At 40.1% G+C, this 19,437-nt stretch overlaps 2 protein-coding genes across 9 annotated transcripts in view; both read right to left on the reverse strand.

Moving 5' to 3' along the window:
* emid1 (EMI domain containing 1) overlaps window positions 1–5,473 on the reverse strand; it is a 54,725-nt gene extending 49,252 nt beyond the window's left edge. For 5 of the 6 annotated variants that reach the window (XR_015094871.1, XM_086076439.1, XM_086076437.1 and 2 more), the window contains exon 1: window positions 4,961–5,472. Coding sequence is in view for 5 of the 6 variants with exons in the window: in XM_086076439.1 (XP_085932565.1) it covers window positions 4,961–5,127 (167 nt within the window). In the remaining variant the exon portion in view is untranslated. Of the gene's footprint in view, window positions 1–4,960 lie in introns of all 6 variants that reach the window. The other variant, XM_086076436.1, reaches the window with a different exon arrangement.
* Window positions 5,474–7,200: 1,727 nt separating this feature from the next.
* LOC147173974 (dynein axonemal heavy chain 10-like) overlaps window positions 7,201–19,437 on the reverse strand; it is a 30,303-nt gene continuing 18,066 nt past the window's right edge. For all 3 annotated transcript variants that reach the window (XM_086076883.1, XM_086076885.1, XM_086076884.1), the window contains 32 exons: window positions 19,301–19,394; window positions 19,021–19,188; window positions 18,760–18,948; window positions 17,871–18,042; window positions 17,566–17,769; window positions 17,392–17,472; window positions 15,881–16,078; window positions 15,653–15,814; window positions 15,372–15,546; window positions 14,405–14,586; window positions 14,150–14,286; window positions 13,864–14,081; window positions 13,555–13,776; window positions 13,318–13,465; window positions 12,930–13,209; window positions 12,623–12,852; window positions 12,249–12,522; window positions 12,067–12,171; window positions 11,841–11,995; window positions 11,599–11,753; window positions 11,320–11,500; window positions 10,672–10,872; window positions 10,340–10,549; window positions 10,172–10,267; window positions 9,924–10,095; window positions 9,705–9,836; window positions 9,407–9,618; window positions 9,149–9,316; window positions 8,902–9,082; window positions 7,847–7,992; window positions 7,595–7,756; window positions 7,201–7,493 (listed from right to left, as the gene is read on the reverse strand). In XM_086076883.1, coding sequence (XP_085933009.1) covers window positions 7,610–7,756; window positions 7,847–7,992; window positions 8,902–9,082; window positions 9,149–9,316; window positions 9,407–9,618; window positions 9,705–9,836; window positions 9,924–10,095; window positions 10,172–10,267; window positions 10,340–10,549; window positions 10,672–10,872; window positions 11,320–11,500; window positions 11,599–11,753; window positions 11,841–11,995; window positions 12,067–12,171; window positions 12,249–12,522; window positions 12,623–12,852; window positions 12,930–13,209; window positions 13,318–13,465; window positions 13,555–13,776; window positions 13,864–14,081; window positions 14,150–14,286; window positions 14,405–14,586; window positions 15,372–15,546; window positions 15,653–15,814; window positions 15,881–16,078; window positions 17,392–17,472; window positions 17,566–17,769; window positions 17,871–18,042; window positions 18,760–18,948; window positions 19,021–19,188; window positions 19,301–19,394 — 5,395 coding nt within the window. In that variant the 3' untranslated portion in view covers window positions 7,201–7,493; window positions 7,595–7,609. The remainder of the gene's footprint in view (window positions 7,494–7,594; window positions 7,757–7,846; window positions 7,993–8,901; window positions 9,083–9,148; window positions 9,317–9,406; window positions 9,619–9,704; window positions 9,837–9,923; window positions 10,096–10,171; window positions 10,268–10,339; window positions 10,550–10,671; window positions 10,873–11,319; window positions 11,501–11,598; window positions 11,754–11,840; window positions 11,996–12,066; window positions 12,172–12,248; window positions 12,523–12,622; window positions 12,853–12,929; window positions 13,210–13,317; window positions 13,466–13,554; window positions 13,777–13,863; window positions 14,082–14,149; window positions 14,287–14,404; window positions 14,587–15,371; window positions 15,547–15,652; window positions 15,815–15,880; window positions 16,079–17,391; window positions 17,473–17,565; window positions 17,770–17,870; window positions 18,043–18,759; window positions 18,949–19,020; window positions 19,189–19,300; window positions 19,395–19,437) is intronic.

A 19,437-nucleotide genomic window follows, 5' to 3' on the forward strand; every position in this document is an offset into this window, starting at 1 on the left:
TTTCAAATGTATTTTAAAACCTCACATAACCCCAGGGATACACGTACCCCCATTTGAGAACCACTGCCATAGCATATGTAAAACTTACAAGAACAACCGTGTACTTAAATTAGGGTTCCATTGTCCATTCACAAGCAAAAACACAGGAAAACATTGCTACAGGATGCATTAAACATCAAACCAAGAAAGTATAAGGAAACCTAATTTGAAAAAGATGTTCTTAAGTACAGCAATTTGGATGACGGTAACAAAATATCTACAGTATAAGATTACATCAATTTCATTTAGGATGACACGTTTCTAATCATTAGTGTAAAATGTTAGATAGCGGAGGTGATCCAGCCAAGTTGAGCAGCATTGTGAAGGGGTGGTCTTTTCTCATCCATTTATCACCCACAAACAAGTGATAAAGATCAATTTCCCAGGCTCTGGGGGAGTACATGGAGGTACACCTGGGAACTGCTTAAGATTGCCACTAGCGGGGGTGACTTTTATGGCCTCCTGCTCTTTATGCGTTGCACTTAAGGTAATTATCACAGAGCAAATACCAACTTTGGTGACTGTAATAAGAAAGAGCACTTGGCATTTTACAATTTCCGAACTAGATTACCTTAATGAGCATTGACGTATGACACAACAGAGAACTGCAACTTTCTCCTTGCATGGGAGCATACAAGGATACATTCTTTCTTTGTACCTGAAAGCTTAAAGATAATTGTCTGTCTTCATAGAGCACAATTATCTTCAGTGGGATCAAAATGAATAAGGTTATTCAACAAGGTGGTCAATTATTTATAGACGTCACATTTCAAAACAGTCATAAACCTCCCCTTACTGGAGTGGGTCCTAAGTGTGTATCATATCCCGAAAATACACATGGCACAATGACGATGCTGCAAGATAAATAAATCATCAACCATCTTTTGCGGCCAACGACATTCTAGTTAGTAAATCCTCCACGTTTGCCCATCTGGTCATCTTGCGACTCACACAGCCTGCATCTTTCATGAGACTGTTTAGTACACTTTATACTGAGGACTGGGAGAAGAGTAAAAGCTGGCAGACAAAGGCAAAGAGAGCAAAAAAATGCTGCATGGGCAGATGCTGCTGGAAAATGTGTCAGTAACTTTTAAGGGGATGGCAAGTGGCTTGACTACTGTGCAAAGGACTTAGCCCACCATTAGAAGCATTTTTGCCAATATTATGATAAAATGGGGATGTGGTGTGCAAAAATAAAAAATAAACCTACAAAGCAGAAGGAGGCTTTAGGGTATTTATAGGTTACAACCAAAACCTAAGGCAACCTGTCTTTATATGTGTGAGTTTTGTCATAAGGCTCATACAAGAAGCGCCCCATGGGAACATCGTCAAAAGAGGTAAAGACAATTATTAGACGGGCCTAATCCCATAGGATTGGAGAGGCATAAGAGACAAATGTGCTGAGGAAACATTGCAAAGCCATTACTAAAGCGAGCATGTGTCACAATCTGCAGCTGCTTGATAAGCTAAAAAGACAAATTGGCTTGTAAAAGAAATTGGAGAAATGAAATGAGCAAAAGAAGAGAAGACACACAAGGGATGGTGGCTCTTTATGCCACAAATTCAAAGCATGTGTGTGTGTGCAGATGTCAAGCTGAGAAGTCAAAACACCTTAAAGGTCATTGAAGGTCTCAGTGAAGCGTCTCCTCACAGCAGCCATAGAGAAACAAGGAAAACCCTCATATGTCTTTGTCTGTCTGGGCCTTTCAGGTGTGGACACCTGCTTCCTTTGAGTGCGTCACGGCTGTGTGCACCTTGAAGTGTTCGCAAGTGAGAAGGTGGACTCACCTGGAGTGCCATCATGTCTCTCACGTCACATGTGGACTGATGGCTTGGGGAGAAAATAAAAACACTCATCGGCCAAAACAATGGGCACACTTGCTCGCTCTAAGAAGATTCAAAAGCTGTGTATAGCATCAGTTAAAATAATGAAAGCTTTACTGGTGGTCTGAAGCTTTCTTTGCTCATACACAAACCTCTTACACCGTGAGCTAGAAAATAAAACAAACATGACGTCACCAGTCATACAATCATACATGTTCACGTTACCACCATACAGATAAAGTGCGATTAATTAATAAACTCAAAATGTAATCCCAAACATACATCTATTGAAATATAAGCACAATTGTTTACCTTGTTGCCACTTTCAACCGGGCTAAGTATCTTTAAACTCTAGAATTTGTCATCTGCGAATTTGTTTTAGCTCTTCAAAACCTTCTCGCTATGCATTCACGGCACTGTAGTGTCAACCCGCCGTTATCTTTTCCGTATTCCTTCAAAATAAAACTTCACCCAACAGGAAGTTAGAAAATAAGAGTTCCAAGATTGTAGAACATTTCACAAATGCCGCATAAGCCTTGTCCTTTACAAGTTGTATCAGAAATTTGCCTTTACATAGATGACTGAAATGAATGTATGTTGTAGATGACCATAATTTGTTTCCTTCGTTAATGTTGCAGTGGTGTATGTAGCAGTGAAATGCAGCTGCTTCTGAATTTGGCTTCTTTAGCTGCAAGTGAAGGACGAAATATTAGAAACACGTGGCATTTTATCAGTATCACTACTGTAAACCACAACCATTACTTATATATATATATATATATAATGGAAGATTGCACTACCACAGCAACAGTCAATCCACAATATTAGGGAGGCTTATTGTGTATAATACATTTAATATTGCCAATTTGACTCAATTTCTCCCATTTGGATACACATCTGCAAATTATTTACGCTTTGTTACTTTTCCCAAGGCTGCCATTGTGTTTCCCCAAATGTTGCCTCTGTATTTTGTAACTCAATCAATTTGGAAGGTCTACCTAATATTGTAGTTGGACCTGTATTTGACTTGAGTTAAAAATAACTGCTCTTATATGTCGCTGCTTTCAAACACAAAATTGTATTGAAGCTTACCGAGTGAACTCCTTAGCCACCCCACTTTAAACCACTGAGCCACTGGAATCCCAGTCCTCTCTCTTCCCATACTTAAAGAAAGGTGGACGTGGTTAAGATGGATGAGGAATGAGGCAGGCCATAGGGCTCAGACTGCCTGTCAGACCATGACAAGTGCTCAAGGGGAAGATAAAGAAATGGACGAGGTACCAAAAAAAAGTCACTACCCCCCCTTTCAGAGGACTGAGCTGTGCAGTTTTAAAGCAGGACGAGGGTGAATGAACGCTTTATCAGCTCCACCACAGAGTGACCGCACCAGTCGAGAAATTACTCAAGTAGTGTTAATCTCCTTTCATTTGAGTAATGCTGGGGTGGGAATGCATTCCTCCTTTCTCCCTCTGCTAATATAAGAATGTCTGAACTTCATTGTGCAGATTCTCTCTCTGGGAGACAATAGACTCAGCAGGCTAAAACATAATTTAACAAAATTCAAAACAGCTACATAAAAAAAAAAATGCTGCATTGACAAAATAAGGTCAATGTTCAGTTTTGGTTTTGCATCATCAAAAAAAGTCCATGTTATAATATATATTTTTTATTTGTTGTGATTGTAGTTTCAAGCTGTGCTATTGAAGTGGATTAGGAGCTTTCTGATATTTAAATTTTGTTCCCCTTTTATAAACCTACAAAATATAAGCTTCCTAAAACGTCACTGTGTGACTGTTTACACATGATAAACTTTTCTCGATCTTTCATCGTTTCGCTCGATCCCATGACTCCTTAAACCCCCTGACCCTTGTGGACGCCGCAGCAGCTCCTGTCCCGCAAATGTTATCTACCAGTTACAGACCCACTATAAACTTCTCAACTTTCAGGGAAGAAAGTGAATCCAGATGCAATGAAGTCCCAGATGCTTGTGTTTGGTAAATATGTCCACAGGCCTGAGGCCATGAGTGACAAGGGAGCCAAGAAGCGAGGTTGGCCAATGCAGCTTGGGATGCGAGCCATGAAAGCCACCTGGACGTGCCCAGCAGTGTGCCTTCTTGTTATTCAGAGTTGAATTAATCATCTGACTACACACACATTTTTAGGTACATTTCATATTCTCTGCTTTTATAGATTTCCAAAAATTAAGTGCAGATCGATATCTATCAAGCCCTTCAAATTAATCGGTATAGCCAAGAAATGCAGCTCTAGGTTTCAAAACAGTTGGTGACCCTTGATCACAAGTCACAACCTCACATGTTCTCTCTAACATTCTGAGTGTGTGTAAGGTTATGTCTTTGAAGACCAAACCTCAGAACTGAGGCAGATGTGCTAAACACTCATCACCCAAAAAAGGTTCGACCATACAGATGAATTCATGATAAAAGTGGATATTGTATATTATTACAACAAAAAAGATAAGAATACCTTCTTCATAATGAATAAATAAATGTTAGTTTTTGTATAACTATAGGCAGCCCAATAAAATTGACCTGTAAGTATGGCAATAGCTGCAGTATCATGAATTCACATTAAACTATAAGTAGCACTTTGCAAAAATAATAGGAAACATTATGTAACCAGTCTCATTCAAGCAAGATTCCCCACTGCATAAATACATAATAACGCAAGACTCGAATGCATTTCCAAACAAGATTTTGAATCTAAAAAGTGGTGACAGAGCAAGCATCCCTTTAAAATGGAATTTCATTTTTCGTCTGGAGAGATTTAAACAGTAAGCTCAATTTAAACACTGGAGAATAAAAGACAACTTTCGAAGACGTTGCATATTGTGTGCCTCGGAGATGGGACGTGCTCTCAAGAGGGTGGGTCAACTTCAGGATGAGAGCACTCGGTACACATGGACAGTCACAGGAAAAGGGAAACCAAATGTCAAGAATACAATGAGACCCGTGAGATGGATGGAGAGTAAAGAAGCACGCATCGACGCACAATATGAGTGCATGTTTTAAAAATAGCATCTCCGTGCGCACAAAAAGAGCAGTTAAACAAACCAAGTGAACTAAAGATGCATGCTTACCTTTTCTGATAGATGGAGGTATGAGAGGCTGCAGCTTGCTCTCTGGTTTTGTAAAGTCCAGTCTTCCAGGTGCCGTCAGCGGGCGTGCACAGCCAGAGGACCAGCACCGTCCAAAGCAAACTTTTCCTGCAACGCGCGAACACGTTCTCCCTTTGGCAAAGTCCCATTGCCGTGGCATCAAATGCAAAAGAGCAGCCACGAACGGTTTAATGAGCCGCACTTCTCCCGGTAGAGAGAGCCAGCTCGGGAAAATGGGGAGAAATTTAAGGGAGTGATGTGTCAAGAAGAGGCAGTTAAAGAAAACACGCGCATCCCATCCAGTAAATTATTATATTGGTGTGCTCAGAAGCCTTAAAAGCTTTGTGGCATGATGATTTAATCACCCAAAACGGACATGGTGAAGTAGACCTGCGTGCGTTAATTGTTCTCCTCGGTGTGACTGCGCACATGGAGCTGGAACAACAGCGGGCATGAAAGCACTTTTTATACGCTCCTCTGGTCTCTTTAAAGCACAGCCTACTTAGTCCTTTTACCCTGCCCCGTTTCTATGTCTCTCGCTCAAAGAACAATGCATGCTCAAGTCAAGAGCAGTTGAGACTCACCGGCCACTTCATTAGGCACATTTTATGAGATCCAATACAAGTGTAATTTGCACATGCATTTACAAATTAATTAATGCTCAGTTGAGGCTGACCATATTTGATATTGTGGCTCAGTGGTTGACTCAACTTGACTGTAGATATTGCAAAAAAACAAGTTACTACCGAGCTTTATTGAGCCAAGCACATATTTAATCTTTGAAGAATCCCACTTAGTCCCACCAAACAAAAAATGTACCAATTAAGTAAAATCCCACAGCACACTGGATGATCTCGCACATCTATAGTGAGGTGGTGGGGAATCACTTTTATTACAGTGTACTAGTGTACGTCAATTCACTTACTTTTTTGAAGAAAATATTTTGTGCACCCCAAAACTATAAATAGTATTTATCATTTATTTATAAAAATGTTGTAATTACTCATCTGCACAGGAGCTAATACCCCTTGTGCACTGTGAAAATAAGGGCACCACTGCCACCTACTGTACTGGATGTGCAATTGCACTTAATTCAAGTAAGGCACATTAACAAAAAATCCCACGATAAAAAACCTCCCCCAGGGTCTACTATTGTGAACAAAAAGTGATTATTATAATCATGAATAATTTAAACTTTTGATCCTGCTCTTACTCATTAGATTGTGTTGGTGTACCTAATCTTGCCTCTCACCATTCAAACTCAACTATGGTTTTAAGTACTGTAGTTCAATTATTGCTCATTCAGCACCATCACAACATGTATATTTAGCGTCAGCCTGTTAAAAGTCATCAGTGCCCATGCAGACAGAGAGAAAGTTGGAAGAAGGCATGTGGGACATGTAGGGTTACAAATCAAGCAGCCACTAACCACAGAGCTGTGCTCCTGATCCAAACTAAACACCCGGTGCCTGAAACTCAGGACCATGACCCAAGATGCGAATGTGTGGTTTGGGCAACTTTACTTCTCAGGTGTCCCCAAACAGTTAGTTATACATGCTGATGCTGCATTGACTATTCCTGATTTGTACGATCAAGTTACTGATAAAGAGATAAGTAATTGGTGCTGTTAAATGTTTAGACACACTGAATGGGAGAGGGGCAGATGAGGCATTCAGTAAGCACGCCTGCCCTCACACACAACAGGAAGTCGGTTAGGCTGACGGGTGAATAGAGGTCTGCATAACATTTATTTAATTATTTTTTACATTTCATTGCAACCCGGGAATCTTATGAGACCAATCCATGCAGTAGGTAGAACAACGTAAATTCCTCCAGTCACAAGCATGTGAAAATAATTTTGGCCTCTGTGGAGGGAGATGGGATTGAGAGGATAATTTTTCCTATCTGTCTTGAGTAGTTCCTCTCCTGCTTTCTTAATTTCGTACTGTGCAAACACACTATCAATTGCTACTGTGGGTGTGCAGGGATGAAAGAGTGGCCTTCACTTAGGAACTGTGGATTCATGAGAAAATATTAATTTTCTTTTTTTCATAATTGAATTTTGGCTATGCACAAAGTTCAAATCCCCCCCCCCCCCCAAAAAAATTTTTTTTTGTATACATACATATATATATATATATATATATATATATATATATATATATATATCCTGATTGTGTCTGTGTAATGTCAGCATGGGAACAAAGATATAAGAAAACATATTTTGTATACTTTAAAATCAGATGTAATTATGTTGGTTGCGTATACAAGACTTTTTTACTGATGAAAATAAAAATCAAGTGTGGATCAAATGACAACTGCTTTCCAACAATTAACATTCAAAATTGCAATTGCAAGCATTATAAACAAAAGGCTTGGATTAAATAAACTACATTTGGTTTAAGTGATATTGAACCATATACATGTCAAATACGCCAATATAGGAGCAGTTGTTATTGGAGTCTGTAGTTCAGTAATCCCTCTTGGCTCCTGCATCTGAGTGAGGAGCTGCCATCTAGTGAGCAAAGGATGAAATGTACAGTATCATTAATGTTCTGATGCAATGAACTCAAAAGCTCATAAAAGCAATCATTTATCAATGGCTGTGTCACTAACCACCGAAAGCTGTCTTTAGTCAGTATTGAGGGATAAACAGACACCCTGAAGCACCCAATGGGAGAGATGCTCCGTGGTGAACAGATCAGCCTCAAAAACCAAACCCACACCCATTGCATTCCTCCGTAACGATGTAGTGTACACCGGGGTCCGCAATGTTTTCTGTGGAACACAACACATAGAAAAGATTGCCCAAAACAGTTGGTGATAAAGATAAAATAGTTGACACACAACATGGATTGTGGTCCACACCTGTAACCTGAGGCGGCGGGTCTCAATGGGGATGACTCCGAGAATGGGCAGCTGAACCTCCAGAACTTTTGGTTTACTCTTCACCAGGCAGCCATCATCCATGTCCCAATCTGCTCCCTCCAGGTACAAACCAGACACAAAACAGCCTGCAAGAAATGACTCATATGAACCAGCCTCCAGAGTTTGAGTGACACTCTTGTCCAGGGGTGTCTAAACTTTCTCTTCCAAGTTCCAATACATAAGAATCAAAATATATAAGGGCCACTTTGACATTCTTCATCTTTAATTTATTTAACAAGATAAAAACAATCAATCGGTGCAACTAAGCATACCGTTGTTGCTGTATGAAAAACACTTATCTTTTTTTTCTTCTTCTGGTTTTTTTTTAAAAAGTTTTTGTGATGTCTGCATGCAGTTTCATCCCAAGAATTTAAAAATAAAAAAATAAAAATAAAGAAAAAAATTGACATAAGTGTTTTTCACATAGCAGCGGCAATATGCTGTGTAATTCTATATAATTCAAATCTTTATTTGAATATCACATTTCATACTTTCATACGTACAAAGTGCTTCACAGAATAAATGATAGTTATACAATTAATGAATGTTGTATTATATATTGTATACAGTACTTTTCAAAAGAAAGAAACAGCTAGATGATGAAGCAAAAAAATCACAGATTTTTCACAATTTTGGGCTTGTAGCCTGTTATCTCACTTGAATAGATACACACCTGCACTGAATAGCTGCAGAGGCTCATGTATGATGACTTGTTTTTTATTTATTGAACTGGTATAAATGAAAATGTTTCTACTGTACTTTAGTTATTAATGGAAAAGCTCTACAATATGTAAAAACAATATATAATTATTATTATTAGTAGTATTAGTAGTAGTAGTAGAAGAAGAAGTCAGGAGTGACACAACCAATGTAAGTACTTATGTATCATACTGTATACGATAGGGCTGCGTTTGTTATTACTTTTAGTAAATTTCACAGGCCGCTGAATAATGGACAATGGCCCATAGTTTGGATACCAGTGCTCTCTATATTACCCTGTTCAGGTCTGTCCATGATTTCGTCCTCGTCACGGTAGCGGGTCACCTCAGTGTAAAGTGTGGAAAGATCCAGAGGCCAACCATTTCTTCTGCACGCAGCTTGAACTAGGGCAGTCAGGTAGGATTCTGGGATGTGGAGTCCTGATAACCACATGACCTTTGGCTCTGTTGAATCCACCTTTTGATGAACACAATTTTAATGAAGTCTGTGAAAATACATTATGTCCTGTATGACATCTCTCACCCATGATTTATACTGCTCAAATCGCCTCTTGAAATGAATCATCCAGTTGCCCAGGGACTTGAGTGTGTCAGGTGCCAAACTCTTCCAAATAGCAGGGATCTGACCATTGAAAAGGGCCCGTGCCACTTCATCCAGCTCACTGCTCATGCCGACCTCCCCAGCCAAGGCCTACACACACACACACACACACACATCAGAAAACCAACACAAGTCTGTGAAAGATACAAAAAGACAGAACAGTGTGTCCCTGCCTCTCACCCTCTGCAGCTCAGCCAGAGACCGCTTCATGCGGGCAATGAGCTTGTTGAAGCGCTCCAGTTCTTGAAGGAGCACCACTGATGTCGGGGAGATCTCAGTGCCAAACTTCTTGCGGATAACATCCAAGTCAAATATTGCGGGCAACTTGTTCTGAATGTCCTGGGCCACCTGAGTGATGTACTCATCCCTGCTGATGCTTCCACCAGACTCACCTGAAGCAGAGGTGAGCGGTTGTTATGTGACAAAGTGCCACATATAACACAATTGAGGCAAATGGAAGATAACTGCTCCATCACACCTGTCTGTGGTTGCAGGTCTATTAGATGCAACCACATCTCTTTAGCTGCTTGTGTGTAGTATCCGATCTCTGCATTGGAATGAAGACCCATCACTTCGGGGGTGTTTGCCAATGGCAGAGACTCAATCTCATCTGTAACCAGCCGGTGAAAAGTCGTGACTGTTGACGGCTGAACTATTTAAAGTAAGGTCATGTAGATCAATGCGAATAATAACAGACCAATATATACTGTCTTGGGTCCATTTCCCGGAACTTTGTAGTCTACATCGTTGTTTTTGAAGAAGTGAAACCGGCAAAAGTCGTAAAAGAGGAAATCTCCAAAGTACTCATCCATGTAGACATTCAGGATCCTGCGGTCAAAACTATCGATGACTCGTCCACCATACATCACCTGTGAAATGTGTGCATTTGAATTCACAGATTTTTTTATTTTATATAAGGAATGATGTATTTAAGCTTTGTCTAACCTCGCCTACAAGGTACTTGATACTCCCCCAGGGAATGTTGCTCTCTTTTTGGTCGTGAGCTTTGGTCAGGTAGGTGTTCAAGATCTCCAAACACACCTGTTGAGTACATTTGCAGCACTGATGTAACTCAACCCAGTCCAGAATGGTCCAAAAAGTTGTACCACTTACCAAGAAGTCTGATTCGCTAAAGTCATAGGGGACATTCCATCCAATTTTTCCATACTTGCGCCTCTCTTGCACTATGGCATGGAAGAAAGCCAGCACATAGACCAGGCTGCGGAAGGCAAAGTGCGGGCATCCAGTCATAGTCTCATGGGTGATTTTAGAGTAGGTGGCTCTCATGTTGAGTTTGAGACCATTTGGCGCCTCGGTGACAACCTGCAGGACATTGCAACATAAAGGCATTACAGGCGTGGAACAATGTAAGAAGTGGGAAAGGAACATTTAGCCAAGTTTCTGTTTCAAAAACCGCTAAATGTGAAGATAATTGGTCATTCCACCTTAAGTGACTTTTGAAGAATGCCAATGGGAAAGTCATCAATAGGGTTGGTGGTTAACCAAAGGCGATAGTTGGGGTGAGGCTTATTGACCCTCTCGATGCACTTCTCCAAATCTTTCAGCCATTTCACCAGCAGGTGGCAGTTTTGTAGCATCAACCACTGACCACGAGATGCTGCCAGTTCCAGAAGGTGCAATGCAACCTGGAGATAAGGGGGGACATCACCGTCCTTCATTTCATTTACATTTTGATTTAAAATAGTGGACATTGATTGCTGGCAAACCCAATCACTGAAAACAAGGTACAAGTTCTTCATGAGTCATTGGTGAGAAATAGCAACACATTTTTATGGCACTCATTTAAAGATGATGATCATCTCTTTTGGGTCAAGCCTGTCTAGTAAAAAGCTAACAAAGTGGGTACATTCACAATGAAGGCCCGGGGGGTTACAAAAAGTCCAACTATCAACCTTCTAATTGCCAGATGGCCATTCATCCCTCCCTTTCAATCTATAAATGCAGAGCATTCAGTACTCTCAAGTGGTCTTATATTCGTGGACTATTTGGCCCGGCCAGGCTTATATTCTGAGATCAGGCCAAATAAGGCCCACTAAGAGTTACTTAAAGCATGGAAAATAAATCCATAATACCTTTTCCTGCCCTTGACCCATAGCAAGGAACTTGAATTTGCTCGTAAAGCCAGTCCTGTCAGCCAGTTTCATCAGGTCAGCGCCAGGGTCAGAACCAGGGCTCAGGATAAAGACTATGGGGGAATACTGGGTGCTCTGTTCATAAATAACATCAAAACTGATCACAGGAGGTTGAACGTATCTGTGAAGAAAGATGTGAAAACTTTCATCTGTAAGCATGTTCCCCCTATTTCTGCAATTAAATACATTTATAATGAACTGATTGAATAAATGAAACACCTCTCGCCCATGGTGACAGTGACATAGTCGGTGATGGCCCTGTAGACTCTATCGACACGGAAACAGCGCAGCAGGAGCAGCTTCTGAAAGTCTGTCAGCCTCTCATCATATTTCGTTGGCAGCGGAGCCTGTTCTGGTGCATCGAGATCATACCACTGTAAAGAAACACAAAGACAGTCAGTCGATTAAAAGAGTAAAAGACAGCTGGTGATTTATGTCAAATATAAGTAGTTACTACTTACTGATTGCCACTCTGATGAATTTCTACAAACACTATCAGGCAAAGTGTCAAACTGGGCAGGAAAAAGCTCAGCTAGTTTCACCACATCTTCCCAGCTAGAATCAGGAAGCCAGTTACAAGTCTTTTGGCGCGAGGTCTTTTCCAGGGACAGATTACCTAGCATACGTCAAATACAGTCTGCTGTGAGTGCTAAAGCTCAGAGTGATGTACTTTATTATGTATATGACCTTTGATGAAAAACTCCAGTTCTTCCTGAGGTGCTCGATCTTCTGCCTGTTCAATCTTGATGGTCATGTTGAATGAAAAAAGAAGCTTGTGTTTCTCAAACAGACCTGCGAGTAAACAGATGCATCCCTGGTGATATTATGCAATTAAAATGAATAGTTAATGTTAAATAGATGTGCCTTACCTGTGCAGCCATAATTATACACATTGTATGTCAGACTGTTCCTGATGTTTTTCAGTCTTTTTGGAAGAGCTGCATTTGGTGGAGACTTTCGCAGGGAAAAGTCAAACACTTCCAGATAAGAGGCGAGAGAATACTGGTACATGCTGTTTACCAGAGCCATTTCTGTCAGTGCAAAGAATAAAATAGCCCCGCGCTTGGCAGCTGGTCGGTACCCGTTTCGGAGCACATCAATGTCCACTGATGTTTTCACAGCCAACTTAAGTTTCTCAAATACCTGATGATCAAATAATCAGAAAGTCAAATATGATGACCAATTTGAAGATTGACATTCAAAAACAAAATGTCCACCCATACTTGTTGTTTGTCAAACTGACCTCACTGGATTTTGACTTTGTTTCCTCCAAGGTGTAGACCAGCTCTGTGTTATCCAACATGTTGCCCGTGGACGTGGCCAGCTCCCTTAGCAGGGTATCACCAAGGTTCTTTAGCAGTTTCTTATTGTCGCTCGTCTCTTGGATTAAAAACTCACGCTGCTCTTCCAGCTCCTTCTTCTCAAAGCCCATTATAACGCTGAGCAACTGGTCCTCCAGGCCTTTAAGGGTCACTATATGTACCGTGATGGATAAAACAAGATTTAGCTAAGGACAGAATGCACACGGTTTTCAAACTAAATGGTCTTACCAGTATAATTGATAACCATAGCCTTTCCAAACACAGATGGAGAAAATTTGGGGTTCCCCAGTTTGGTGTTGAGGTAAAGTCTGAAGTTGGGATCAAAGTCCACCTCTTTGTCACCTAGCATGACAACCTGCCTGCCTTCTGCTCCTTTCAAATTCTTCTCCAGGACATTGTCAATCACAGGGTCAATGTACTCATCTACATCTTGGAATAGGAACGGGAATCCATATTTAATGGCCATCTCAAGATGTTTCAGGAAGTCTGGATCATTGAAAGAGGAAATCTGTAGACAAAAGGAAGTTGGACTGTCATCATTTTTGTTTTCTCTGATTCTGTGCAAAGTAGCTATTCTGAAAAACAGCAACAATGCAACACGTAATACAGGATTTACCTTGAGGTTATTGCTTGCCTCCTTCTTCTTAATCCAGTTGAGGGCTTGCTGTTGAGGGTCGATACACATGGGGAAACGGCTGCCTCTTGTTGTGAGGATTCCATTCTGAACTGAGAGTTCGTCAGGGGGTAAGCCCTCTGACCCCCACCTGTAAATTCACAAGTGAACAATGGGATGTCCAGCCAAAATGAAGACAAAAATATGTTGTTCATTCCAACCATGTTAGTGCCTTCTCACCTGCTGATTTCAACCTCATCTGTTAGTAAGTTGTCCACTTTAAAAGGCTGGCTCAAGGGGATTCCTTTCTCCGTCACGTTGTCAACCCACGTTTGGTACACCATCTCATTCCTGAAGTCCCAACTGAAGGCTCCCTCGTAGCTCAGGAAGGCGGCAGCGAGTAGGCAGTCTCCGAGCAGACGCACACGTCGCTGCTTCAACCCCTCTAAATCTTGTGTCCACCTGGAAACAGAAACAAAAAAGAATTAAAAAACAAAACAAATATTCATCTCTTTCGAGTGCTGTTTAGCATTCAAATTGTGATCTCACCTCACATTCTCAGAGCTCAAGCCTGAGATAAGTTTGTCAGCAGCTATTAGTCTTCTCTCCATAAGCTCAGCCTCCTCTTGCAGTTTCTGTTTCTCCGCAATAGCAGTTTGATATTTGTCCCCAAGTGCCTTCAGCTCTCTCTGGATATCACTGAGCTCACTTTGAATGAGCTCCAGCTCCTTTTTACTCTGAAAGAAATTTCTTTCGAGACGGGCCACCTGCAAAGTAACGAGTTAGGTTACTGTTCTTTCTGTGAACATAATTCTCTTTACTAGCTGGACCTTACTTTGTCCCTTTTGGGCTTTATCTCTCTGGCAACTTCACAGTATCCAACGACAGCCTCCACAAATTTGAACATTCCTGAACCCGCTTTGCTGATGGCTTGCATTTCTTCAAGGGTGGTCCCAAGGTTCTTCAGGAAGCCTATGAAGCAGAGCGCTCAAGGAAATCACTGCAGCAAACAGCATACGTTTGCCATTATATACAAGAATATATTTTTTTATATATTATTGCAGCCTAATTGATCAGGAAATTGACCTACCCCTGACAGTCTTGACCTGGTTGGCACCGATAGCATCACAGTCCATCTCCATCAATGAACGCAGAAAGCCAGGATCTGACATCATTGCCTTAGCAGCTTGCCAGCTAATTTCCTTTTTTTTACACAGCACCAGGATACACTCACACACCACCTGCACCTGTTTGGGTGGCTTTGCAAAGGATCTAAACGAAGAAGCAACAGAAAATAAGTAGGGGGCAAGATGTGTTATGCTTTAGAACAGTGGTGTCCAAACTATGGCCCGGGGTCCGTTTGCGGGGTCTAATTTCAGTGGCCTGCGGCATATACTAAAAATGACATTTGACATGGCCAACAAAAACAGAAATGAAGGGTGGGTGTCAAAAAATAGGGGCCACCACCACTAATAAATTGGTTTATATACGGTAAAGCTTTTCTACATGTGGAAATATACATTACAAATATGACTAAAATAAGTTAATTTCTCTTCAAAACACTAGTGAATAATAAATAATTAATGAATATTTATTTATGAGGAAAAAAGTTTATTTGACTTTATGTTTTGTGCCAAGGTTCCATTTATGAAAATTTTGCATTATTGATCCTCAAGTAAGTGTTTTAAATCTTACAACAACTTATAATCGTTTTTTTGAGGGGGGGTAGATGGGCTCCGGCTGCCGTTCAGTGCAGGGGTGTATCTAGTCTAGTGGGATACAGAGCCTTTGGCCACCCGAAGTCTCGAAAATTCCTTAACTAATTGCCTTAATTTCAACAGAAAGATGTTACGTAGCAAATTATCTAATTAACTAGAAACATACATTACTTGCTTGATTGATTTTAGCATGCTTAACAAATTAAAATGGAATAATTTTAAATTGGCCCTTGCATCCTTCCATTTTTCTGTATGTGGCCCTCAAACGAAAAAGTTTGTTCACCCCTGCTTTAGAATGAGCGTTGACCGGTTTATTTGGACAAGTCATCCTGAGTTTACCTGATCTCAGTGACATCAGATTTATCAAGGTCTTGTAAGGCAATGCGAGCTGCTTCTAATTGTGGCAGAGCTTCAGTCAGGGAGGTTTCTGCTTCTAATTTTTCAACAGCAATCACTTTGTTTTGCTCTTCAATCTCTTTGGCTTTGTCTTCTGCCAGTGTCTTTTTCTCCTCGGCTAGAAGGAAGAGATTGCATTTACTACAAGATTTTAAGAAACTAGCAGTACAGTAGTTTGCTGTTTTTCAACTGTAACAGTACTAGTTTTGCAGCATTTCACTGACCCACAGTGGTGTTTGAGGCAATCTCTATCAGCATGGTCTCGCAGGCTGCAGACTTTTCAGCAAGAACCACCTTCTGCTCTGCTAGTTTGATGTTCAGCTCATCCAGTTGGACACTAGCTTCCTTCAACTTATCCAACCCCCCTTCAAGATGTTTGCACTGACCTGAAAAACATCACTTACTGTCACCTTTCCACATTTGAATTATTCCATTATTTCCCATCCTCGTACCCAGAATAGACTGGTCCTTTTCCCGCAAAAGGCTAGAATATGTGCTAATGAAGTCCAAGTAGTTCTTTGGTGTGACATAGTTAGAACGTCTAAGTTTTTGCAGGAACAGAATGCTGTAGTCGCCAACAGATTTATGGACCATGCAGACATGCTCGATAACAGCTGGCGCGTGTTGCTGAGGAATCATTTCGCTTTCACCTGCACAATTGACAAAAGCACAACATTACACGTAGAATAAGATCATGTACAATGAAGCCATTGCTCAAGTATTCAGCCACCATCTACCATCTACTGTTATGGACTCTCACAATCGCCTACAAAGTCAATAATACATTACATACAAGCAAGTTTTATTGTGTTCCAAATCTCTGCGTTCCATTTCTGATTCTCCAACTGAACATTCTTTGTTTGGGTTCAATTTGATATCTAACTCTTGAGGTGGTTAGGAAAATTGAACAGCTCATCGGAATTCCCTTGAATTTGTGTGTGGGGTAATGAGAATGCTATTAGCGGGATGGCAATTTAGAAGGGAGAGATGCTAGACTGACAGTGAAGCTCTCTGCCATTGACAGTTATAGACATCAAATATTCATTTGAACTATTTCTATTAGTTTAAAAATGTTTCCACTTTTGTATGAGTAGTATGAAAACCTAGAATTTTTTTATTGTACATTTAGAACGATATAAAATTTGTGATTAATCATGAGTTAACTCATGAAGTCATGCAATTAATTCCGATGAAAAAATTTAATCGCCTGACGCTCCTAATTTTTAATAATCTTTTCTTCTTTTTTTGAATCGCGTCAGGCGATTAAATTTTTTTATTGTAATTAATCGCAACACTTCAATCGTTAACTCATGATTAATCATACATTTTATATCTGTTTTAAATGTACAATGAAAAACATTTCTAGGTTTTCATACTCTTGTTAACAAAAGTGGGGGGAAAATGGTAAACTAATAGAAATAGTTGAAATTAATTTTTTACGTCAATAGCCGTCAATGGCAGTGAATGAGTTAATCTCAAGAATAATCTCAATAATAAGACTGATGCATATGTCGATGCAGTGCTCAACATGAATGAGAGCACTTCCTTTGACAATTTGTTTTTAACCAATCTCTCTGTGACCACAAGAAAAATTTTCTGAATCTTCATAATTAGACTCCGCTTAACTAAAAGTAAGCATTGGTAGCTATACATTAGTGTGTCCTAATTTTTGTAAAATTTCACCATTCAATGCATTTCTTGGGGGAAAAAAAATTGTCTATTTTGTCAGAAATATTAAATCTGAAAGGAAACTCATGCTTTTCTAAAAATCTCTTGGGTTGTGCTCATTTACTTTGAGCACGTCGATTCAATATGAACATGATACAGAATAAATTTTTCGGGCTGTAACGTAACTGATGTGCCTGATTTGGTCTCTGATAGAAAGAAACAAAAAAATAATGCATCTACAAATCATATTGGCATGAAATTAGTTAACTACGCTATAAATGTGTACAATACCAACCAAGGAATGACTCAGCGACCGCAAGTAGAGCCTGCGGAGGCCATGGCAAGAACCAATCTATAACAGTGTTGTTCATCAGTCCTGTAAAAGATTCAGAACAAGTGATAAATTGTGATAAAAACTTTCACAGCATATTAAAAAAGATATCAATTCTATTTACTTGCCCCATTTTACCTGGAAAGTTTCTGCAGCGTGTTCTCAGTGTATCTCCCACAGGAGACATGCCTAAAACAATGTGTAGGTTGCTGGCACTTTTATTGACAAAATACTGCCACACACTGTCTTTAGAAGGACCGGATCCCATTCTGAGGGCCTCTTCACGAGTTTGGTTGAGAACCTGTTCTTTCTCATCATCAGGAAACAATGCGGGAACAATACCTATCAGAAGGCAGCATGATCACAGGACAACAGGTCACTTCTTTCATCAAACAAGAAAATCTAGTATTAACCAGGACATTAGGAGTTACGGTATGTCCAACCTGACGTAAGCATGTTATTGATGAGTTCCAAAAAACCTTCCTCGGCAACATGAGCATCAGTGAAGAGAAACACGGTCTTCTTATTTTCAATGCCAAGTTTCAAATACAGCATTTTCAAGTCATCACGAAGGGTTGACTCGCAATATCCTCTGCTGAGCGTTATCTCAAAAATCTGAGGGATTAATGGAAAAAAGACAACATTTAGAACTTGAAAGGCCCATCCATTCATCCATCCATCTTGGGCTTGGTGATAATAGGATAATTTTCCATAGTCATCTACCACAACAGGCATGGAACAATTGCCCATTCAGACTGAACGACGCCCCCCTCAGGATGTTCTGCCAGAGGTGGGAGTTGAAACTCCTTCTGATAGGGGACGCTGTCAGATGTTACCAGGAAACTCCCTCTAGTTGTTTGGGCCTGCGAAGTCTGACTGGCTTTATCCGAGCATTCTCAGTTGTACGTTTCAACTAGATTTACAAAAACTGGGAGGCATAGGTAACAGTCAACATCTTTTGGAGCCATTTGCTAAACCTAACAGGAAGTCCGCCAGTTTGAATTTACTTTTAGAGGGTTTTTGTCCTATACTTCTCAGTATTTTTGCAGGGGGAAAAAGGATGGATGGATGGTATTTTCAAAACCCAAAGTATGTAAAAAGCAACAAATTAATACTTTCAATTGTTTAAATTGTGGGCCCTGAATCTATAATCAATGAAAGTTTAAATTTTTGAATACAATTATGGAAATTATTCAAATTTTCCAAGATATTCAAATTTTTGGACATGGGTCGGTATTTACTTTTATTTATTTATTATATTTTTACTTTAGCAATTATTCAAAATCAACATGTCACGAGATTGTAATTTTAACAAATAAAAGTTTTTACAACCTCACAGTCAGCAGTGAAGGCAGCAAGCTTGGTGATGGACTGCTTGCCGGAGCCTCCCACACCCACAAGCAGAGCATGACCTCGATCAATGCGGATGATGCGGTGAACGCGAGTCAAATGTTCCAGGGCATCATCAAACAGTACCAAATTCATCCTCGACTGTCTGTCATTGTATTCCTCGAGAAGATCCTGCAGAAAGCAAAACGGGTCTGTCAAAGTCTTTCAACTTTCGTCACTTCTTGAGTGATGTTGTCATCATACCTGAAACAGAGTTTTAGTAGTATCAAAGTCGTGTAAGTCCTCATATACTCTTGGCTCCGTCTCACTTAGGGCTGTCCTGTAGTCTCCAAAAAGAACTGGGTCTCTCATAACATCATCTACAAATGCCTTGAAATGCTCTTCGACTAAGTTCTTTATAAGGCCTTGAACCTGTTGTTATAAGGTTTGATATAAATATTACATTTTAAATATAGACAAATTCATAGTCATACATATAATTCAGATGAATGTGGTGAATAAAATGAGTATGGTTCAAATTTACCAGATTTTTGTCTTTTTCATCAATGAGTCTGTCATGGAAAATCCTCAGACACTCATTTCGCCAAACCCGTACAAATATATTGACTGTCGAAAATCTGTTATCGTGAAATAAGTTCAAGCAAACATTAAGTACACACA

Source organism: Leptonotus elevatus, chromosome 5, assembly GCF_054856555.1.
Source record: "Leptonotus elevatus isolate MCC_2025b chromosome 5, RoL_Lele_1.0, whole genome shotgun sequence".
Taxonomy (NCBI): Eukaryota; Metazoa; Chordata; class Actinopteri; order Syngnathiformes; family Syngnathidae; genus Leptonotus; species Leptonotus elevatus.